The sequence below is a fragment of the Melopsittacus undulatus genome, chromosome Z, assembly GCF_012275295.1.
Source record: "Melopsittacus undulatus isolate bMelUnd1 chromosome Z, bMelUnd1.mat.Z, whole genome shotgun sequence".
In the NCBI taxonomy this organism is placed as follows: domain Eukaryota; kingdom Metazoa; phylum Chordata; class Aves; order Psittaciformes; family Psittaculidae; genus Melopsittacus; species Melopsittacus undulatus.
In genome coordinates, this window is record NC_047557.1 from 1887872 (window position 1) to 1911985 (window position 24114).

Here is a 24114-nt window from a genome sequence, read left to right on the forward strand (position 1 = left end):
CTTGCAATGTACAGCTGCAGGGATAAGTGGCCTGTTAATCACAATGAGCAATAATCACCTATTTTCCCAGATCAGCTAATCCAAAGCTCTTCAGTAGCAACACAACACAGAAGCATCAGTGAAATGGAGTTACTTCAGAGAGAGAAGATAGAAAATGGTAACTAAAGGAGAAATAAATAAATGAAACACAAATACCTTTTAACGCTCACAAGGAGGAGGCAGGAAAAGGAAATGGAAATATGTTCAGCTACTCCTAGAATAGATGTCTTTGTCACTGAGTAGCTGAATCAAAAGTGGTCTGCTGGTAACATGCAGCGCTCCTGCTACTGTACAAGGGGGTCATGTTGTTTCCAAGCCCTGTATCTTGCTTTGTGTTTAGGTACAAAATGTATCTGCGTTTTTCTGAAGCAGTGTTTCCTACAGTCTCTGTAGAAGTTACTGTAGATATTTGCTGAAAAGGTGGCTGTGGCATTAGAGGACAAAAGAATTCTCACCTTTTTTTCTGCGGTATCTCTAGAATTGTGTACATTCTCACACTTTTGTGATGTTAAACATAACAAATGCAAAGAAAAGGCAACAAGTGATACTACATTAACTTTTTTTCTCTCACATCTCCTACAGATGCACTTGCAAGAGCGAAATGACCCTCCGCAGCTGCTGTTAGACTTCAAGCATATGTTCCCAGTTTTGTTCCCATTCAACCCATCCTCCATAACCATGGACTCTATTGATCTCCCCGCTTCTCTCAACTTGGAATTTCTCAATAAAGTCTGAAGACAGTATAATTAAGCTCACCTCTCACATCCAGAGATCTCCAGCAAAGAAAGAAAAATCCTGAAAGGAATTTAAGGAGCTCTTTAAATACAGACCAAACAGGCTTGTAGACAAACCAATATACAGTGATAATTGGAAGCTAAACTATACAGTAAAAACCAGACTGATCTGTATGTGAATTTGGTTTTTTTTTTGTAATTTGCAGCTCAGAAATAAGGATATTTGAAATGTAGATTTATTTCTTATTGTTTGATTTTACAGTCAAAGCCCATAATCATCTCCAAAAGATGCTAACCAAAAAGAATGGGGAGTGCGATCCCCCCTCATTTCCATAGGTGTCTAGGAAGAAATGAGAGTTAAATCAAGACCAAAATCTGAGACATGCTTGCCTCCTTTAAAGATATGTAATTTGTCCGATAGCCAGGTGATTTTGTAGGTATTAATCATGCGACAAGCAATTCTGCCTCCTGTTCTTGCTAGTAACCCTATCACAATAGTGCAAGTACGTATTTATCATGCTGGTTAAGGTTATGGGCTTGGACACTGCTTGTTACCACTGACATACAATTTGGCACAAATTCCATGTTTAAGAAATGCTATTTCTCCTCCTAAATGCATCCAGTGTATCTGCTTTGTGAGAAATGGCAGTTTGGACTTTCTTCTGTTACCAAATTTACATTAGTGATGTGCAAGGGTTTTGTACTCATGAAATTATCTTAAGACAAGGGCCTGTCTTAGGCTTCCTGTTTTTAAGTACAGATGAGATTCACCCTGATATCTGCTATTGCCTTTTCCCTGCGTTTTTGAAAGTCAGAAACTTTCATCCAGTGGCTATTGAGGTTCTTAGACTTACATGGCCTGTGTCAGAATCTCATGCATAGATAAGGGGTGCTAACACAGCCCAGTTTAATCATCAGGTCTCCACTTTGGTTCAGTGGGTTAGTCTTAGCTGTAGCAGGACTGTGGAAAAACTCTATTCAGTTCAACAGACATCTGGAATTTTACCAGCTGTGCCAATACAGTGGTTATATAAATGAAGAATACATAAAATTCTAATATAAAAGGGAGTGGATAAGCAATGAAATGTTTTTGTGTAACACAAAAAAATTGTCAGTGTGTTAGTAATGTAAGATATTTCTTTAACAGTGAGCATGAACTCTTTATCTACAACAAAATTCAATGAACAACTGCAATCAGTTGAAATTGCTAGGCTTTTTTTCTAACCTAACTTACAAATTAAAATGGACCAACCCCCTGATCTCACTATGCAGACACTGCAAGGGGCCAGCTCCTCACAGTAGAAGTCATTGATTTTTCTCAGTACGTACCATGATGTGGTGAATTCTCGGTTTCTGCGGAGCCACTTTTCTCACTGAGATGGGGAAAAGCCATGCCTGAGCGATGCTCTGCAATGATCCTAATAGTGATGGGTCTGCAAAGTGCTCAGTGGCGATCCTTCTACCAGAGCTCAGCGTGCCAAAATGCAGCAAAAGCCCCTCTCATCTCATCACCTTGAGCAGTTTCCATAGTGCTCTTGTCTGAGTCTATCTGAACTTTGTGGTTGTAGTTCCTGAAAAAAAACCCACAAACTTCTTATCATCTGACTGCTTTTAGTTGGTGTAAATCAGATCCCAATAGCAAATTTATCACCAGGTACCCTGTCTGCTCAGAGGATTAAAGTAGGTGAAGTCTTGTAAAGATACACCAAATCCTGCCTTGCTGCAGTCACATTTTTAGATAAGCATTGTGTTTTGATTTAAACATCATGTACATAATCAATGTATATACAAACTGTAATAGGTCCTCTATGTACTATATATGTATATTGCTATCCAAAAAGCACATTTTTAAAGAAAATTATGAGTGCTGTGAAGAATTATATTGGTCTGTGCCGGTGAATAAATAACCTTGCTTCAAACAGACCATGGTTTAGCGTGGCTGTTACCAGTGAAGGACCAATTTAAGGCCGAGAAATTACCTTTGCCCCTGTACCCCAACTAATTATAGACGAAAACTGATTTCTTGTGTAGCACCAACACTACCTCCAAAAGACAGTCTTTGAGCATTGCATCCATTGCTTACATTCAGTAGTGCCTTCATCTCCCCTTCGTATATATAAGGGTAATGCCACTGTCTTGTGGTCTATGCCCAATGAACCCACACTCTTCTGTCACCCACTCATCTACCATACTTTTATTTCTTACACCTACCTCTCTCCACATCTGCAAATGAATGTTTTTGCAATGCTCTCAATTTAATTTTTTAATTGTATCTTACTCCTTTCTCCCCCCACCCCATAGTAGTAATCACTGAAAAATTACAGGAAAAAAAAATCATTCAGAGCAGCATTCAGTCTTTCTGTAAGACTGTTTAAACAGAGCTATTTTTCAGAATTCATCTTAGGCCAACAGTTTCCTCTTGGGCTCTTCAGGTCTCTACCTCTCTCTGATGTAAAGTGTTCAGAGTACAATTAACAACAGATTGACTAAAGCAATGGTTGGCGTTCAGACGAAATAACAGGTTGCTGCAGAACCCACTTCTGCAGTGATTTTGTTGCTGATTGCAATTGTGAAGTGTGGTTAATGGCCTTCTAGGGGATAATGGTCTTTCACTGGCATTTTCAGGATAATAATTTATACGTACAGTAGAGACTTTCTTAAAAACTCTAGGTATGTCTAAATGGGAACTGGGATTTAATGTCTTGATTGGTGATAATGTAGTTTTATCAATTAAAATCCATCTGGAAGAAGACTGTCTATGAAATATCTTTAATATATGTTATCTTTTCTGACAGCTATTTGTTTTCAAATGTGAATTTTGTTAAATTGCTATGCTCAAGCATGCCTTTCTTTCCTCAGATTGGCACTTCTTTATTTAAAGAGCAAATCTAACACAAAGCATGGCTTTGAGAAAGCTGGCTTTTATCTGGATCTGGTTTTATGTTTAAATATTGACTATTAAGTTGAGCATTTTCCCGCTGTGTGCCTTTAGCTGTTACTAAGGTAACTTCTCAACCACTGTTTCTCCGAAACAAGCATTAAAATGTGGGGATATTTTTATTGTTCTCTCATTAAAAAAGTTGTCTGTGGATTTATAAGTAAGCCAATAAAGTCTCACTCTGCAGAGGTCTGTAAAGATGCTTTTTTCCTAGTAAGTTCTTAGTAAGAAAACAATACTGACCAGTACTGGGTTTTTTTGCATGTATAATGTATCTCAGGAAAGTGCTATTAGGAATAAAAAACCCAAAACAAAACCACACCCAAAAATGAAACCCTCAAAAAACAAAAAAAAAAGAAACAAAGAACCAACCAAAGAAACCACAAAAATCCCAAACAAACAACAAAAAAAATCCACAAAAAAAAACAAAAACAACAAAAAAAACACAAACCCCCAAATCACACCAAGCACCATTACTATGAACCAAAAATTTCAAATGTGAGGTTCAGGCTGTGCTGACATCCAGGGCAATGTACATGCTACATTTTCACCAGGAACGTGCTTTGAAATACTGAATTTATGCATCACAAGCGTTTTTTTTGCTCATATGGTTTATTCTGCAGTCTCTAAAATAACTTCTTTGTGTCAGTGAAATAGTAATGGGGGGCATGTTTCAGAGTTTTAAGTGCAGTGGTTACTTTTCCTGATACTTCAACTGAAACACTGTGATCACACCACCACTGAAAGACCTTTCCAGAGGTGACCCTCCTGTTGTGTGATATGCAAAAGATAAAATTGAAAAAGATGCATTTGAAGCAACTATTCATTTTCCTCCATTTTCAATGGTAAGTGAACAAAACTGTGCAAACTTACTCTTTCTCACCATATCCAACTGAAGAATTGGCATTTTGCCATTGCATGGAAATATAATGGAATCACAGTATGGTTTGTGTTGAAGGGACCTTAAAGCTCACCCAGCTCCAACCCCTGCCACGGGCAGGGACCCCTTCCACTGGAGCAGCTGCTCCAAGCCCCTGTGTCCAACCTGGCCTTGAACACTGCCAGGGATGGGGCAGCCACAGCTTCTCTGGGCACCCTGTGCCAGCGCCTCAGCACCCTCACAGAGAAGAGCTTCTGCCTTATCTCCAACTTAAATCTCCCTTGTTTCAGTTTAAACCCCTTGCCCCACCACACCAGTCCCTGAGGAAGAGCCCTTCTGAAGACCGTGAGGCAAGTCCCACTCTCCTCAGAACGACTACAGGTGAGAAACAGGAGCAGCTGGGCCATCAAACCTCCATTAAACCAACATTAAACCCCAGGTGAGGTGTTCGGGGAGGTGGGCGGTGTTCACCTCACCCCATCATGGTCGTCGTTGCCCTCAGGGCTCCGGGGCCACCCCAGCCTCCACCGCGAGTCTCGGGTGCCTTCCTCAGCATTACTCGTTACGGGCCTCGAGGCCAGGCCGGAGGGCGGTACGGAGGGAGCAGGCCCCTGCCTCCCGTCGCCGTTGCCAGGGCAACACCTCGGGGTCCGCTTCCTCCGATTCGTCAAAGCCTTTTCCAGGAGTGGGGCAGGGAGAATGGATTAGAGGAGAAATAAATCAAATCAACTCGAAATGAAATAAAATAAGACTAATTAATTAATCAATTAATTAAACATGCTCTCTAGGCGTGCCCGCCCCCTCCGCCCCCAGCGTGGAGAATGTGCGGCGGGTGAGCTGGGAGCGGCAGACGTCGGAGTAGCGCGGAGCGTTTCGGTGCGGCCATGGCTCTGCTGCGGGGTGAGGCCCAGTCAGTCCGCCCCATTGAGGGGCAATCGCGGCGGGGCTGACTCTTCTTGTGAGGGGAAGCGGGGCCCGGCCGGGTTCCGTGAGGCGGAAGGGGCAGCGGTGTGCTGGGGGGACGGGGGCTCTGCCGTGGGCCGGAGGCAACGGTGAGAGGCGGTGGTGCGGCTGTCGTCCCGGGGGTAGTGGGGTCGCCTCAGACATGGAGCCTCTGGAGCAGCTTTTGGTCCTCTCCCCTGTTCCCCACCCCCCGCGCTTCCCGTGGTGTATTTCCTTCCTGTTGTAGTGTCAGCATAAACAGCTGGAAATAGAGGCGACCCTTCAAAAAACACAGCTGGAAACGGGGTGCGGGTACCAATCCTCTCTTATTTCAGCCCCGTTTTACTCAACAGAATAGGTTGTGTTTGACTTCCTCTGGCGTTTAAGGCAGTTACGGTACAGACCGATCTCTAGCAAAGGGTGAACATGTGTGTCCCGTGTTAATGGGCAGTGGTGGAAGTCATTAGAAGTGACGCTGGAAGTGACAGTGACCGTCAGATTCTTTAGTTCCATCCACCCCTCTTTGGGGTTTTTTATCATGAACAGTGTGGGATAAACTGAGAGTGCCAGCAGTTCCTCAAAAGTGTTTTCTGTAAAAAAAAGTACTTTATGTTCTACCTTGTCCCTCTTAAAATTAGATAAACATGCCCTTTAATACCTTGTTTGTTTAGAAGTAACATTGAACTGTATTGAAATGGGGCTTTTTGTCTACTTGATGGTGCTTTGCTACTTGGCAGACTGCCCTTAAATAATAACATACTTACAAGTTGTGGTTTGAGGTGTCAGTCCCAAAAGCCTGTCAGGTTAGCACAGCAGTAATTCTGTATTGCTTTACTAAGCTGGCTCAGCTTTGCCTGCAATACTTGCTTGATGTTGCTTTTCTGTACCTATTTCATAATCTTCTCTCTTGCCACAGTATTTTTCAGAAGCTGTTTTTGCTCCTTAACTTTTGGGAGCAAATGATTAGTTTTTAGGCCTTTGGAATAAGACTTGACAAAATCTTTTCATACCAAGTGCATTTGAGAAAGGTTGGAGGGCTGGAGAATGTTGCAGGCCTATGATAGCAGATCACTGGCAGCAAAACAGATTTAAAAGATGTGTTGAATTGTTTGATAAGGATTCAGACTGTCCTTTGCTTTCTTGCCCCAACATTTACAGATTCCTGTGCATTTTGTAGTATTCTGCTCTCATCCAATATTTATCACCTTGGAAAACTGCAGATGTTGCAAGTCTTGCTGTGGTAATGCAGGACAGTACTAATTAATGGAGACTTAAGAAGTGCTGGACACAGAACTGATCCAAATGAAAACTAGCCCCTTGTTTTCCACCGTCTCTGGGTTAGTCTTTAGGTGCTTTGCTTTAATTTACATGTTGGCTCTGTAGTGCTGTTGTGAAGTGGGCAGCAGTGAATAACCTCGAGGAAAGACTTTGTTATCATGAAAGGATGGTGTAAGAGCAAAGTTCCATTCTTGCCCCTACACTGTTTGTAGGGCAACAATGTTGTGTGTGTGATTCAGCAAATAATGTTGATTACCAGGGACCCTGCCAAAAGGGAGGAAAACAAGTTCATTTACCTTGGCCAGGTACTTGAGCTGATTTGCAGCAAACCTGTGTAATGAGCTTGGATGGCACAATTTTGGGAGACTGAGGGAGGGATGTGGAAGCATGAGTGTCAAAAGTCTGCTTTGTCACAAGGAAGATAAGCTTAGGAACATGAGATAACCCTTAAAAGAGCAAAGGGTCTTTATTTTACCAATGTTGTTAGCATTTAACTCAACAATCCATAAATTATTGTTAATATAAGACGTCTTGGATAGTTAACTGAAAACTATTAGTATAAATTTAAATCTTTCACTTTATTACTTGAGAGAGTCCAGGGACTAATTTTGCATGACTGTATTGATCACAGTGATTTTCCATGGACATAAATCAGTTAAAGCATTCTCACTGTTGTTAAAAAAATCTTGTGAGGGATCACACTTTGTTAGTAGTTTTCTTCAGGGTTTTTTGTTGGTGGTTTTTAGTATGTACAACCAAAGTAAAACATGCCCAGACAATGGATTAAGAATTGTTTTGGATTAAATTGAATTACTGGCTGCTATCAATTGCATGATGATAAAGAGTGAAAACTGACAATGGATGTAGCGTACACTGTATGGACAAGGAGTCAGTTCTGAGCATTTGTTGCAAGCCTGGGTGCAGAACCTTCGCTACAATACCAGTTTTGTTACTTTTCAAACCTCTGAATATACAGAAGCCTCTCGAATGACTATGGTGGTCCCTCTGTGCTTAAAAAACCTGAAGAGTGGGCTTTTTGGAGGTATACTATTTATTCCTTTGAGGAAATGAATTTTGCTTCTCTCAGGTTTTGAATAGTTAGGCAGGTCAGCACTCCATTTTAAGGGAGCAGCAGTAGAGTCTTCAGCAAAGATTTCTTTCTAAGGTCTTTGGGGTATCTCAGAAAGAAGCCCCTGGGCAGCATCAGGATGTGAAGGTGACACACTAGTTTGCTCTCTACATGTCTTTGAAAGCCACATTTCATATTCCTCCTTATCCTTGAAACTTCATTACTTGCTTAGTCCAATTTGGGGTACTTCCCAGATGATCTTAAGTGTACTTGTTCCATGTTTCAGATCCTGACATTGTGTTCAAGCCCTTGTAGGTGGGACAAGCTTGACCTTCACCAGTTTGGAAAGTCCTTTTCTAGAAATGCTGCCTGGGCTCCAGATACGTGAGAAGCAGAGGAGCACTCTCTCCCTGACAAAAGAGGCAAAGAATGTGGATCCTGCAGCCTCTAACAGCCTGAAAACAGTGTTCATGAGCAGCTAAATGAACATTTTCATTTGCCTTCATTCTTCTATCAATATGTATCTTTCCAGTGTTACTTAAAATAACTCCTGGCAGCTGTAGAAAAGGGAGGTGTGAGCTCTGTTGTTCAACTGGGGGAAAGTTCACAGGCTGCCTCTTGCTTGTTATTGCACATGGAAGCAGAGACACACAGTCAGTAATGTTTGGTTTGGTTCAGAGACATCTTTTCCCAAGCCGGAATTCACATAGACTGCTTCTGGCCTGTGTCTCAGTACACAGGTGCTTGCACGTGCTCTACTGTCTGCTGAAAAGGAGGGGATTTTCCCCTTCTGTCTGCAGTCCTAAGTCCAGCTCTGGGGCAGCAACACATGAGGGATGTGGAACGGTTGGAGCAAGTCCAGAGGAGGTCATGGAGATAGGTGAACTTAGATGAGCTCTTAGGCAGAAGTTCTTCCCTGTGAGGGTGCTGAGGTGTTGGCACAGGGTGCCCAGAGAAGCTGTGGCTGCCCCATCCCTGGCAGTGCTCAAGGCCAGGTTGGACACAGGGGCTTGGAGCAGCTGCTCCAGTGGAAAGTGTCCCTGCTTGTGGCAGGGATTGGAGCTGGGTGAGCTTTAAGGTCCTTTCCAACACAAGCCATTCTAGGATTCTATCAAAACTCTATAATTCTTCCCAGAAACTGGAAGGCTGATTCTAATACAGTTTAGATGGCCTATGTAATTCTAGAAATAACATAAAGTTTTTGAGTAGAGAATGTTTTTCCTCCTAAATTAGTCAAAGTTAAAATGCATATAAATTTTTTTTTCCTTTTCTTTCTGAAAACTCTTTCAGGGATAGCCAAAAACATGTTGATTTTTCTAGGATGAGGAAATGGCCTCTTTGTTTTTCAAAAGACCTGTTCCTCAGCTATTTCACAGGTGCCCACTGTGGGATTCCATGGATGTTACTTTCATCCTTTCAGTATCCTAGCACTCACGTCTGATGTGGTGTGGCAGCCTCCATTGTTCAGTGGTATCCAAACTGTCCTTTCTGAAAACTCTTTGTGTACAGGAGTTACTTCTAGAATCTTCCCAGCTTTCCATTCTGACCATAATTCTGCATACCTCCCCTGTCATACCTCCCCTGTCTAAAGTATTGCTATATCCTATACCTGATCTTGAGCTGTGTGCATTCACATTGCCTACATTTATGAAGTTGCTTGTGAATGTAGGATGTCGAGGCTGACTTGGTGAATTTTTGTTTGTTAGCTTCTGTACATCTGGATAATTCTTGCTTGTCTTGCAGGTGTGTTCATTGTTGCAGCAAAGAGAACTCCTTTTGGGACCTATGGAGGTTTGCTGAAGGACTTCACAACCACTGACCTAGCAGAACATGCTGCTCGAGCTGCACTGGCTGCTGGCAAGGTCCCTCCTGAGATCATCAACAGTGTCGTCGTTGGCAGTGTCATGCAGGTTGGTAGCATGGAAAATCTGCTGGTTGGTGATGACTTCAGTTGTCTCCTTCAGTATGGTCCTATAGATAGTTACCTCTGTTTTGCAGCCAAGAATAATCCAAAGGGTTGGAAATGAAGTGCCATTTATAGTGTAGTATTTCATGTTTAAGGGAGCAAATCTTAGCTTTCTTTTTTTAGTACAAAAGGTAGTTTAAACTAGGACAAGCTTATCTTCTAAAAAATGTGCATTCTTCAAATGGTTAATTGCTAATCCCGGGTACATTTTTGGTATTTTATTGACTTGAGCTGTGTAAATCAGCTCTGTAACTGTGTAACAGTTATAGTAACAGTAACTGTGTAAAAGTGATTTTTCACTGGATTATATAATCTCCTGTCTTTCTAGAGATTGTAGTTTGAATCTGTTTCCCTTGAGTTTTCTATAGGTTTTTTTGTTTGTTTGTTTGTTTTTTTGACTGAGTATGACCTTATTTTGAGCTGAAAGCATACATGCCTTGATTGGCAGAGACATTTAGATAATCATATCTTTTCCAAAGAGCTTGTGGTGTAGATGCTGTTTTATGCAGGGCATCAGCATTGCAAAACTGCAGTTACCCATATATCTAGGTGAGGGTCTTTGTTTTAGGCAGGACAGCAAAGAGCATTTTTGGTTTGGTTTTTATTCTGACTTCACCATTGTTAGGGGTGGCACTCTTTATTTTGCACTGTTTGAAGGGTGCAGAAGAAACAAAATCCTGAGAACTTTCATGATAACTGAACAAGCATGCAGTACTCCTTCTTAAGGATTTTAATCCTAAAGAGTAGCTTTTGCTTATTCTGTCTCCTATAGTTACCATCTCAGCTTCTTTTATTCAGCTTTTTAGATTTTGTCATAACTGTTTGGGGCCAAGAAAAATGATATTGCTGCATCCAAATCTCTTGTAATGCTTTCACATGAAAAAAATACAGTTCTCCTAATAAAATGTCTTTTCATGCTGTTTTTTTTTCCTTTGCATCATACTCCCCCATCCTAGTAGATTTTATTTTTTTAGTCCTGTATTGGTTTTGAACTATTATTTGATGAAGTTTAAATATTTATGAATGTGTGAACACTTTAAACTCCCCTTCTTCAGCAGAAGTGGCCTGATTAATTTTTATATTTCTTTTTTTTTTCTGTACTTGTATTGGCACATAGCATTATGCACAGAATTTTTTGTCTTTATAAAGCATATTGGCCTAGGGCATGATCCTCAAGAGCATGTGTTCTCTCTGGAAAAAGATCCTTTGCAAACGTGTAGCAGTGCTGTTAGGATTTTTTTATGCTGCACTTGTGCTCATTGTAAACTGCTAACTTCAGTCTTAACATCTGAAGGCACATTTTTGGCCTGATTTTTCACTTTTACAACACAGTTTCTTTAAAAAGCGTGTTAAGACATTGTCCCTTTTTGATCACACAGGATGGTGTCTTTTTGATTAGCAGGATTTCTGCTATACACTACTAGTTTTTTCATGTTCTGATTTTTTGTCAGGACTTTTACTCCAAAGAAATTAGAGTGTAACAAAACCTGTTTTTTCTGTCCACAGAGCTCCGCAGATGCAGTTTATATTGCAAGACATGTTGGTCTGCGTGTGGGGATTCCTGTCCCAGTTCCAGCCCTCACTGTCAACAGACTTTGTGGCTCTGGTTTCCAATCCATTGCCAATGGATGTCAGGTATAAAGCTTGTATTCCTGTATTAGTTGTAACCTTTATCAGTCTGTTACATCAGACAGTTAATGAGAGAAGAGGCTTGTGTACAAATGTGGACTTTGTGCTTGGGAAGAGTCATTACTATTACCCCATAACCCAGACAGGTTGCCCAGAGAAGCTGTGGCTGCCACATCCCTGGCAGTGTTAAAGACCAGGTTGGATGAGAATTGGAGCAACCTGGTCTTGTGAAAGGCAGCCCTGCCCATGGCGGGGTGGTTGAAACTAGATGATCTTAATGGTGCTTTCCAACCCAAACCATTCCATTATATGATTCTATGATTTTTGACTACCACTATTAGAAAATTCCTATTGCCCTGCATGGTTCTGTTCAGCCTTTGCAGAGCCTTATTTTGTGGCTGGATTTAAAGATCATCATTACAGGTATTTTGAGTTTAACATAAGGAATGCAACTAGTGTTAGCCAGTGAAATAGCGCTCAGCTGTGCAGTAGTTGCATTCTGTTATCCTGTTTGCACAAATTGGAATTCCTGGCCATCAGAACCACAACAGGAGGCTTTCAGCCTTTGATCATTGTATAGTATCTCACCTACTAGATATGTTAGGAGCAACCTGTGTTTTTTGTGTGTTTTTGTTCAAAGATCCAAAACCTCTGATGGGTTAGGCAATTTGTAGAGTACTTCTTTTAAAACGGAAGAAAATCAACTTCTCTTTGAATGGTTGGCCAAAACCACTGAGTACTGAGCAGGATGGTATAGTGGTATGGTGATTTTTATTTCATTTATTCATACAGACCAGTGGTCTGTGACACTAGCAGTGGTTCAGACTTTACAAAATTAAAGGGTGTTTTGTAGCTATTTGAGCAGCCACAGAGTTGGCTCTTATCTGGGGTTTTTTTTGCTGGGGTTTTTTTGGGTTGGTTTTTTTTTGTTGTTGTTGTTTTGTTTGATTGGTTTTTTACTTCTGAAAGTTCCCAGTGGCTAGAGAATCATTTTAGGTCTGATCCTCTCCAGAAGAAAATGTGAAACACAATGTTAACTTAGGTTACATGTTTACAATAATATCCACTTGACTGTTTTTTCTAGTGCTTTCTGCAAGGCTATGTATGTGTTGGTCTTCACTGAAAAAAGTCTATTGGAGAATTTGACCACTTATAGTGAAAGTGCGGTTGTGAGGTCTTTTCCAAAGATGACATTTCATCAGTGCAGCTAATGCTTTTGTATTTCCCTGGCACATAACAAAGCTATAGCTTCTCTTCTGAGCTGCTCAAATGTACACAAAGTTTTTGGTAACTGTAGGAGGCATCTTGGAAGAATCTCATTTGTATGACTACAAATCAGTCATGCTGATTACTAAGTAGTTATCTCAGATATGTATGAAGATTGATCCATCTGCTTCCATTCCAGTATACAAACAACCCTAACTGCCCACCTGACTGAACTATTTTAAAGAAGCATAATTTTTGAGTGGTCTTACGGTGTGTTTAGTAATCGGGACTTTTAGGTTGCGTTGAATTAATGTGTTTTGGGGGGTTATTTTGGCAACTTGCGTGTCTAATGTTTTATAAAATGGTGTCCCGTATCTTTTAGATTTGTAAGATCTAGTTTCAGGCTTTGTGGTTTAATTTGTGTTCCATTTGAGAAGATTGGGAGCTCAAAAAGGAAAAGCTCACCCATCTGTGAACATCCGATCCACACAAGCATGCAGATGCTTAATGGCTTTGTTCCTCCATCCTGTCATTTGTGTGCACCCATATTCTCTTCCTTCATCATTGGTGTAATCATTTGTTACTGAAAGGAGGAAGAAAGAGCATGTCATGAAAGAGACATCTTAATAAAAGGGTGAACCCTTCATAAATGTACACATGACGAAGCTTGAATGCATTCTCTATATGTGGCTCTGTAGGCAGTGAAGTCTTTTTCTAAAACATCTGTTACTGTCTTACAAAACCAGCAAACTCAATCCTAGATCTGTTTTGTTTTTCTGTTAACAGGAAATTTGCCTCAATGAATCAGAAGTTGTTCTGTGTGGTGGAGCTGAAAATATGAGCCAAGCACCGTATGCAGTTCGAAACATTCGATTTGGAACTAGATTAGGAGCAGACCTCAAGGTCTGGTACTTTTTCTTTCACCTGCTTGTTGGTTTGTTTTTTTTTGTTGGGTTTTTTTTCTCTGAACAAAGTCATGTTTGCAGAGCAACATAAAGTATCAGGCTTGTAGATACTATATCCTTGCAAATTAAAGTACTTCAGATTAGATCCAGATTTAGTTGTTAAAGACATGTATCAAGTATTCACACATTATTGTAACAGTAGGTTGAGGCAATTTTGTTAGGCATGCTAGTTTTCTAGCTTTCCTAAGCTGATATTTGAATTCCTGTTCCATATTAAATGTATCAATAAAGTCTTCGACACAAAACTTACTTCAGTTGGTACATCCTACTGAATTACTGTATATAACATAAAACCTTGTCAGAGGCTCTTAAGTAGAGACATACACAGTTTAGGTAAAGGTAGTAAGGCTAGCAGTGGGTGGATAGACTGGTAAAGAACATGTGTATCTCCAAATTATAAGCATCTCTCAATTTATAAAGAGGAAACTTGAATTTAAATCCATTGACAGATGACTTATTTTTGCATTTTCTTCTGAAGACAAATCCTTAGTGAATACTGTGGGAAATTTGCAGCAGGATCCAGCTCTGCTCTGATAATTTCGATTTACTCAATGGGTTGTAACCAACCTCAAAATTCTAAATTAGGGTATTTTAGTCTTCCAGTCCTTAGGGTTTTTTTTGCTATTTTTTCGTTATGAAGGTTGTGAATCTGAAATATCAGCTGTGTTCAGTGAGTCTTGTGCGGCACTGTGACTAAGTCTCAGATCCTACAAAGAAAACCTTAAGGTTGCTGATGTACCGAGTCTCCTTAGGTGCCACTGAGTTCTTATTATGAAGATAATTGACTTATATAGTTGCAGGTGAATGAGTGATTGATCTTTCAGAACTTTGCTGGTCACAGAAAGATGGCAAAACCCATCTGGACTAACTGGGGTTGCCTTTGTCAGGTTACGTGAAGTTAGACTTGGGTGTTTCCTTACCCGAGAGATTTTCCCTACAGGAATCTTTGGTTACAGTAAGGTGATTTTACTTGATAGTAGAGAAAGACCTGAAGAATCAGTAGGCTGCTGTGCCTTTACATAGTTTCTCATCTTTCCCTTTTGGTAACCAGAAAGACAGGCATATGTTCTCATAGGTCTCTAATACATAATACATGCAGCAGTGAAATACACTGAAATGCTGACTTGTAGGCTTTTCCCAGATCTCTCAAGGCCACATGTGAGTAGAAAGAACCATGCTAGAGCACAATGTCTATTAACTGAAATAGCACACAAGAACTTGCAGACTGTTTTGCAGTATATTCTAATTTAAATAAAGTATCCATAGGTAACCTGAGTTAGTTTTGCAAAGAGGCTTTAGTTTCTAAGAGGCTACTGAATAATTAGAAACTGTCAATAATAAATGTTAATACTGCTGTGCTTTATAGTTTTCTTATGTTCCATGCAGCTGGAAGACACATTGTGGGCAGCTCTAACAGATACACACGTTAAAATACCCATGGCAATTACAGCTGAAAATCTGGCTGCAAAGTACAACATCACACGAGAGGACTGTGACCGATATGCTTTCAAAACACAACAGAGATGCAAAGCTGGTTGGTAAATTAAGGAATTGAAGTGTTTATATGATACTAGTTTCAAATCAAGAGGTTTTAGAATCAATTTTTAAGTTTTTTGTAGCTCATGCATCTTGGTGTAATTTGTCTTCTGATTTTAAGATACTGCAGTTGAAGCCTTCTGATCTAAATCCTTTTCCTTTCTTTTGCAAACCTTGAACAGTTAGAGCAGGTGGAATCTGAAGAGGGGATACTTGTTCAGGACCTGTTTAAAAACTGTTCTCTATGTGGTGTCGTGGCCAAAGCCATAATTTAGACTCATTTGGTTCCTGTGAATTTGATGGATAATGTAAGGAGGATGGTAGACCAAAAGCCTGTAGAATGTGTAGTGATTGTACTGGGACCTCAAAATGCATTGCAACCCAAAGGTGAACCTAAGAAGGAAAGACTTTGGTATACTTTTAGATTCTAATGATGCTGCTTTTTAACAGCTGCTAGTCTTGAAGGAAGATTTTGAATTTCTACAGTGTAGAAATTTGAATTGCAGCAGTGCTTTTTCTAACTTTTCCATAGTCATATGTTGTGTTTCCTGCTCATCTTGTTAGCTAAATCCTGCCATTCCTCCAGCTTTTGCTAGAAACTCTGCCCCTGAAGAGGCTTTGCTTCTTTCTTGTTTTCAAGGATTCTGCCTTGCTGTTTTCATGTCTGCTTGTTATGACTTGTTAATCTTATTCCACACTAAAGAGAGAGTCTTGTGGTTAATTAGGAAAGAAAAAGATTTTGTAGAATTAACTGAGAAGTTCAGAGGTAGCTAAACAACATCAGATATTGCAATTTCACTGTCATAGTTTTAAATCCCTTAGAGTTGCATTTGTGGAATGATTTGAAGAGGCTGGGAGTCTTGGTTTATTTTTGGGAGATAGGAATTGTTTTGGTTTTAAATCTATGTGCTCATATCAACAGTGTGAATATGAAAGGTGGTGTTTCGATGCCTGAATATTGGCCCCTAATGTCGTCTTAGGTGATGTGGCCCTCTTATGGGCATCTTAGGTAGCTACAATGTCTTAAATTATTTTAGGTTGCTTAGGCAGCTGAATTCCATTCTAAGATCATGACTTGACTTGAGATCGTGTGGGGGTGCACCTTTACAGGATTTTAATTGATATACAATAGCTTATGCTGGTTGTCAACAGAGAAAATGTGGCTTAGGATTTTTTCCACATTCCTCCCTGAGTGAGACTTATAGATTCTTGCCTTCTGATGAATGACAGAGCTGTAGCAACAATGAAGGGGAATGTGTATAAAAAAATAAATCTAGTTATTAAAACAACAAAAAAGGAAGAAGAGCTCACTTATTTAAAGCTGAAATATAACTTCAATATTTGAGACTTCTTTTGGAGAATTTTGAGAATGTATTTTTAGCATTTTTGCCCAGTTTCTAAAAAAAAAAAAAAAACAACCAGAAAAACAAAACCCGAACAAGCAATAAAGCACCAACTAGCCTATTTAAGCAAAATAAAGCATAAACAGTACTGTCCCTGAACTCTTGGTTAAAATAGAGCAAAAGTTGTGTGCACATGAAAATAGGATTATTGGTCATGCTGTGCAATCAGCTTGATATTTGTATCAGACTCTTTTTATTTTCCTTTTTGTGGTTGCAGCTCAGGATGCTGGTTACTTTAATGCTGAGATGGCACCAATTGAAGTGAAAACCAAAAAGGGGAAAGAAAGTATGCAAAAGGACGAGCACCCCAAACCCCAGACCACTCTGGAACAATTGGCAAAACTCCCAACTGTCTTTAAAAAGGATGGAACAGTCACTGCTGGGAATGCTTCAGTGAGTACGTCAAAGCCTTGGGTTGTGGAAGTGTCACCTTTAAGGTTCTCCAAATTTAGTGTCACTGTATTTACGTCTCAGCGAGCTGCCTTTGGCTATCAGTGGTGTCTCGTGACAAGAATGATTTCTAATTCTGCAATGGAATGCTCCTGCTTGAATGCTTCAGCCCCAAGATGGCAGGGGATCCTTCAGTCTGCTCCTGTGTCCTAAAATTTGGTTCTATGGATTTCCATGTTCTTTTAATGGGGCATTGACACTTCCTCATCAGGCTTGAGTTACACAGCTGGTACCTGCAGTGGCTGTGTACAGGCACCTTCTTTTCTTTGTACTTTCTTTTGGTGGCAGTGATTACTGAGTATTTGTTTTACAAACCATCCATTATGTTAGGTGGGTCTGTTGCTGATGATCGTCTTTGTACCACAATTAGTATCCTCTAGTCCAAACCACATTTTGTTCTTACACAGAATAGACTGGGTGCTTAGCAACATGTTATTACAGACTGTTCCTCTTACAGTCATTATCTTAACCAAGTGATTAATGATCCTTGGGCTAGAGGGACCACTGTGATCATATAATCTGATTTCCTGCCTAAAATAGGTCATAGTCACTGTAAGTATGAGTGTCTGTAAAGTATCTTTCATAATTTCTAATACGTGTATTATACAATATTAACACTGTTCTTGCCAGTCAACAGAACAATGTTTCCAATGTATTTTACTTTTCTAAAACACTGAAAGTAATTAAGCATCTCCATTTAACCTTTTTTCACAGTCCACAGAATAGTGAGATTGTGGCTTGTTGTTTTGAATAAACAATAATACAGTTGTCTGCTAAATGTTGATACTAGTGTCTTGGACACAAGTTTTTTCTGAGGGGCATACTTAGTGTAGTGGACTTTTTGTTTGATTTATTTTTTTTTCCTCCACTAAGAATGCTTTTCTCTCTTGTTGCAAGGGGGTATGCGATGGAGCTGGTGCAGTCATCATTGCCAGTGAATCAGCGCTTAAAAAGCACAGTCTTACTCCTCTGGCAAGAATAGTAGCATATCACTCATCTGGCTGTGATCCTTCCATAATGGGCATTGGTAAGTTGCAATAAAGCACGTTATTTTATAGGATCAAGCAGCACTAAAATGTTCTTGTATTGGACATTCTACGCAAAGAAAGAGAGACTGCAGTGTGCTGAGTCGAGGCTCTGAAGGTGCTCATGTAGCTTACTACAGAGGGACTGTCCATTCCTTTGCATCACTCCACCCTTCTTACTCAGAGGGGGTGGCTTACTCCTCAGTCTGGCTGAAAGGGTATGTGCAGTGCCTGACTTACAGCATTAGCATTGAACTATAGTCTCCTAGGCACCCTTTTTACCTCCTTTTTTCCTCTCTCTGTTAGTCAAAAAATAGGCATTTCCTCAATTTTTTTTTAAAACCTGTTTCCTCATGAAATTCACTTTAGTTTCCCAGCTTTGAAGCTTTAAATCCCATTATTTAAATAGGCTACTATGAGTTGCCTTCTTCACCTCTTGCTGAAGGAGTATTGGCTAAGTGTACACTTTTCAGCAGTTACTTAGTTGCTCAACCTAAGATGGGATTCCAGGATACACATCTGTTCAGATATTATTTTGACAAACCTACTTTTTTTTCAGTCATGTATTTTATGCTTCTTAATTAAGTAGCTGTTAGCACAAACAAACCCTCAAAGCCAATCCAGACATCCCAGGATTTTCCCATCTGTTTAGTTTGTAGACAGTGTTGTATGCCGGCATCTTTTCCTTTCTGACATTCTGTTCAGAGAAGTCATTGTTGGCTGGTCCCATGTGTCAGTAGAAATGCAAATGAAGCATTGTCAGATTTGTTTTCTTGATCAGACTATCTGACTAACACAACCTTCAAAGCAAATGTAGAGGGAGGGTTTCTTTCGCTAGACTTCACTCTGTCATTGTGATTTCTAAACTAGCCCATTCTTTCAAAGTCAGGCAACTCTTTTAGCTTGTTTAAAAACTTCATAAATCATACGGAGAAACATTTAGTATCCCAGCTTCTTAACACCAGAGCTTGTCCCCAGCATCTCAAAAAGACCAGAGGAGATTCATTGACATGGCAGCAACAGGTCTGAGAACAGGAGCTCAGTCTAAGCAACTGCTCTTTCACATACTGATAGTGATGAGGAGTCCTGCTTCACAATGTCTAGTGAGAGAATTCATTGTTTTTAAAGAAAAGAGAGAGAGAGAGAGGGAAAAATGTCTGCTTGGCTGTCATTAATGGTCTTTGTATTGTCCACATGAGACCCATCCGTTACTCTCACAGGCAATGGGCATACTAAAATCTGTAATGAGATGCATTTAGTTCAGTATTAAGCAGCCTGAGGCTTTCTGATAATCCACTAAGCTTTGAACTGGGCCTCTACTTTTAATTTTTCTGTCATTTACTTATTTTTATGGTTTTTATTCTTTGAGCTGTGAGTTTTCAGCAACCAGTTTTTGGTAGTAAGATAGCAGTTAGGTTTTAGGATTGCGTTAAATTTAGCATTTAATGTTTTAGGATTGGGTTTTTTTTTGTCTAATGACCAGAATGGCCATCTAAGATCTCAATATCTTTGTCCTACAAGCACATATCTAATTAACTCTTTCAAATTCTCTTTGAGTGTCTCTTTCCTTAGGTAGCTGAGAGATGCATCTCCTCTAGTGGGTTATACTAGGTTACAGGTGTCGCTTCCTTATTGAAACAGTTTCATGGCCAAATTCTGTAATATTCCCAGAAAAAAAATCTTACCTGTCTTCAGTAGCTGAGACCTGGGTCCAAGGGAGCATTTTATTCTTAAGTATTTTTACTAAAAGATTTTCAAACGAATAATATTAAGAAAACCAAAACAACAATTCCCATAACTAAGCACATGACCAGCAAACTCTAGAACACCCTGCCTTTTTCTTTTTTGTATACCTGGAGACTGCGAGCTGTGAAGAAAGAACAAGCTGAGCCAAGAGTACAAGGAAATAGAAAACTTCAAAATTGGCATAAAGTTGTTCTGTTTGGCTGGGGACTGTCAGTTCTCTTGACTTGACAGCTATGTCTGTGTTTACCAGCTGTGCAGCAGTAGTGGCACTCCTGACTTTCCCTGGCAGTGTGTTGAGAAGGCTGCCAAATAGTTTTGAGATTTAGGAGTTCTATTACTACCTAATAAAACAGGTGAGTGGCATATCCAGAATTCATTGGCTGCACAGAGGCTCATGGGAGGAAATCTGATGAGGCTTTATGAAACTATCCTATGTCATGTTTATAAGCTTTTATTTAGTTAATTTTTTATTTAAGTAACTGTGCATACAATTTCCAACTAGGTCCTGTACCTGCAATTACTGAGGTTCTGAAGAAAGCAGGATTGACCCTGAAGGACATGGATTTAGTCGAGGTAAGGAGTTTTAATATGAACAGTAAGGTTACTCCTGATCTTTTTAGCAGAAGCATTCCACTTATACGTGTAGCCTGCCATCACAAAGTAGGTGTTTCTTCATGTCTGGAGCCTGCCTGACCTCTTTCCATCTAGTTTCTACAACAGTTGCACAGTTGTTAAAATAAAAAAAAAAAAAAAAGAAAAAAAACACCAAAAAAAAAGTTAGGCATATGTGGATGTGGAAATGGCATGATAACAGTCCATGGAAAAAATCCTCATCTGACATGAAGTTTTACTCTGCTGGCTGGACTGTTAATGTTTAAGTTAGTCACACCTCTCCATTTGTGACCAAGGCATTTTTAATCAGAGCAATGGATTCTTTATGAGCACACTGCATCAGAATACAGCATGCTTTTTTTTTTTTTTTTTTAAATACACTGCATACTAACTTTGTATCACATGTGCCAGGAGGTTTTGAATTTACATTGGCTTGGCCTGACAATTCATATGTTGTCTGAGTATGCTTTTATACGTTTAATATTTTTCTCAATCAAAATGACCTAGACAATAAATGAGGTGCACTTCATCTTGTAAGTACACATACTACTGAAGGCTTGTGTGACAAGTCGGACATGAACAGCTTATATTGTTCCTCTGGTGTTTTAGGTGAATGAGGCATTTGCACCGCAATACCTAGCTGTCGAAAAGGTTTTGGGCCTTGACCCTGAAAAAACCAATGTCAATGGAGGTGCCATTGCGATAGGTCATCCTTTGGGAGCATCAGGCTCACGGATCACAGCTCATCTGGTTCATGAGTTGAGGTATGTACATAGCTGATAGCTGTTGGTAGTGAATGCAATGCTGATGTGTTTACCCATGCAGAAGATTTTTGGCGTGGATGTTGTTTGACTAAAATCTTCTAATTGACTGGATTAAAACTCTACTCACTGAAGTACACTTTGTTACCTTTGTGCACTACTCCAGGTCCTGCAGCTTGCCTCATATTCCATTCTGGTCTCATTGCACGATTTTTGCTTCCTCTGCATCTGATCCAACCCCACAGTAGGCAGTGGGAAGCTTTCCTTTTTTAAAATGGCCTTTGAACAAAGTCTGTTCTTAACAGGGTGCATTTAAAAGGCTTTGTCATCACCTTTTTTCTCCTTTAGTCAGAAATTTTGACTCTTTTTGGCTTGCTTGATAGGCTTAACACCATTTAATCTGAGTTTTCCTGGTTTCTCCTCTACCCCAGGGCAGAGATCACTCTGTCTTTTTGCTTGTACTTGCAACATTAATGTTCAACCATAAAGCTTCACTTAATTTGTACCTTGCAGAAAACAGTTTCTTACAGTATGGCTGTAGAAAACTTAGCTTTAAAAAGCTACCTTGGCAATAAAATTATTTACACCACTCATATTACATCTTTCTGTTTCTAAGAACAATATAACATACAATATTTCAGATGGCTAAAGACTGACATGTAACTCCTTTTTCTACAGAAATATTTCAACATCAGTTGAGGCTTAATGATATTTTTCTAGAAAAAGAATGATATGCACTCTAAAATGTCATCTTCAGTGGTACCAAGCTAATTTCCTTTCATAAAATCAGGACAACTACTGTGGTTTTATAAATGTAAATCACTCTCACTGTCACTGTTTTTACAGGCGTCGTGGTGGGAAATATGCAGTTGGGTCAGCTTGCATTGGCGGTGGACAAGGTATTGCTATTATCATTGAGAACACAGCCTGAGAGATTCTGGAGACTGCAGTGTTGCCTGAATTACTAATTCCCTGAAAAACTGCCTTTTGTGACAACAGAGCATCACTGCCTGCCTTCACTTTGTGCCATTCCTGCAAGGTAAAGGAATAGCTGAGAAGTCTGAATTCTGAACAAAAGGATTTATTACTGTCTTTCTAACTAAAGGAAGTGTAATAATTTCACACTGATGAAGTATTTTCTAAAACCCTCTTTTCAATCAAAATCAATGTATTTCTGTAGACAAAATTATTGTTTTCATTTCCTGAGGAAATTGTCTGTCAAACTTTCACCAAACCTGCCTTAAAATAGCAGTCAGTGTAGCTTTTTAAGCAAATTTTGCTTAAACTCCTCATAGTTCAATTGCTGCTGCTGTCTGGCACGTGTGCCTCTTTTATCATCAGGAAATGTTAAAATTTAATTGGAGACCTGAAGTATATACTGATTGTAGATTGATGGCTATAACCTGTACCCTGCTGGTTTACAAGGGCAAATAAATGAGCGAAAGCTGAAATTTCCATTGTGCCTCCCAAAAGAACAATAAACGCAAGAGGGGAAAAAAAAGGCTTGGTGTTCATTTGTTTATTTTAAGAGTAAATCACAGTGGGAATTGTTACTTTTGGTAAGTCAGTGCTTGTTTTTGGAGAGACTGTTTTTCCTGCCCGAGGAGTAACTCTTGTTGACTAAGTATTTTCTAGAGAATTCTAACATCTGCCATCCTTCCAAGTTGTATTGTGTCTGCATACATCCAGCAACTCATTTCTTAACTTCCTCTGATAGTACCATCTGTTATCTCCTGGGTCACTTAAGGTGAGCTGTGCTTAGCTAATCTGAGAAGTACACATCAGAGCAAGTTATCTTGCCTCTCACAGGCAGTGGAGTTCAGTTTATGAATCATTGGACGTGATGTACTTGAGGTGTGAATGAAATGAAATGGCCATTGACTGTGCTCTAGGCTCACTTTGCTGTCAAGAGCAGCTTGCAGCTGGCTCTGGTGTAGATTTCTGTGTTAGATGCTCAGAGTTAATTGGACAGATCCCATGTCAGAAGCAGTATGCACTTCTGCATAGCCTGTATTGTGCTGCATAAACTAAATAGTAACAAAACCTTCAGCCTTTACTCTTTCTCATCCTCTGTTCACTGTCAAAATATTGCTTGTATACAACTCCTTCTTGCTACTTTTCTGGCATGAGCTGTGATGATTGTGAACAACAGCAGGTTATTCAAAACCTGACTGCCTAGCCTAGCAAGAAATTCAGGTCAAGGCAAGTGTTGTTACAACTGGTGGATAACAGCTGAAGCATGCTCATCACTGTTCCTGGGTTTTTTTATGGATGCAGTGTCTTTAATGACTAGAAATACTTAGCACTGTTTATATGAATTAAAAAAACCCACCTGCCATAAGCCAGCAAACCAGATGTTCATCTAATACAGTATCCATTTTCCTTTCTACTGTATGTAGTTAGCATTACAGGAGTTTCACTGCTCAAGATACAGTTGTCACATGGATCTTATAAAGCAGGATATTTTATGCTCTTAGTTCCATAATAACTAATTCCCTCTTCTGTCTTGTCTGTGGGTAATTATCAAGCTCTTATTTACAGAGTACTGGCCACAGTTTTTCCAAGATCTTGTCCCTGTGCAATAACGGTTCTTTGAGAGCTCATCACTATTTATGTACAGTGGAGGATGTACTTTATTATTTCATGTACTTTGTTTTGCCTGTGAAGTTTTGTGTCCCCCTTTTATCAATCAGTTTCTTGAGATTTGTGTGTAATTCTAGCTGGGAGAATTGGATTTTGTCATCCTAAATAATTATGTATTTTATGCAAAATGCATTATGATGTCCATCTCATTTTCCAGATAACTTATGAATGTGTTATCAGAACAGATGATTATACATCCTGCTAGTAACCATTCTTTGCTGTGTGAGCCAGCTGCTTCTCATATCATTCCATTTTTATCCTGTTCATTTCCTGCAAGAGCCTCTGATGAGGG

At 39.7% G+C, this 24114-nt stretch overlaps 2 protein-coding genes across 2 annotated transcripts in view; both read left to right on the forward strand.

The window, feature by feature from the left end:
- Positions 1-3897, forward strand: part of MYO5B (myosin VB) — a 162870-nt gene extending 158973 nt beyond the window's left edge. Inside the window, exon 41 of the mRNA XM_005145400.3 lies at positions 622-3897. Within this exon, the coding sequence (XP_005145457.2) occupies positions 622-774 (153 nt within the window). The 3' untranslated portion in view covers positions 775-3897. The remainder of the gene's footprint in view (positions 1-621) is intronic.
- Positions 3898-5437: 1540 nt separating this feature from the next.
- Positions 5438-22671, forward strand: ACAA2 (acetyl-CoA acyltransferase 2). Its single transcript, XM_034073165.1, has 10 exons — positions 5438-5491; positions 9624-9790; positions 11353-11481; positions 13468-13584; positions 15033-15180; positions 16803-16978; positions 17933-18062; positions 20309-20379; positions 21028-21182; positions 22026-22671. The coding sequence occupies exons 1-10, from the start codon at positions 5476-5478 to the stop codon at positions 22108-22110; spliced, it is 1194 nt and encodes a 397-aa protein (XP_033929056.1). The 5' UTR covers positions 5438-5475; the 3' UTR covers positions 22111-22671.
- Positions 22672-24114: the final 1443 nt, after the last annotated feature.

Coding starts and splice junctions, on each gene's coding strand:
- ACAA2 (XM_034073165.1), top strand. Junction 15,181..16,802: donor ACAACAGAGATGCAAAGCTG/GTTGGTAAATTA, acceptor TTGTGGTTGCAG/CTCAGGATGCTGGTTACTTT. Junction 21,183..22,025: donor CATCTGGTTCATGAGTTGAG/GTATGTACATAG, acceptor CTGTTTTTACAG/GCGTCGTGGTGGGAAATATG.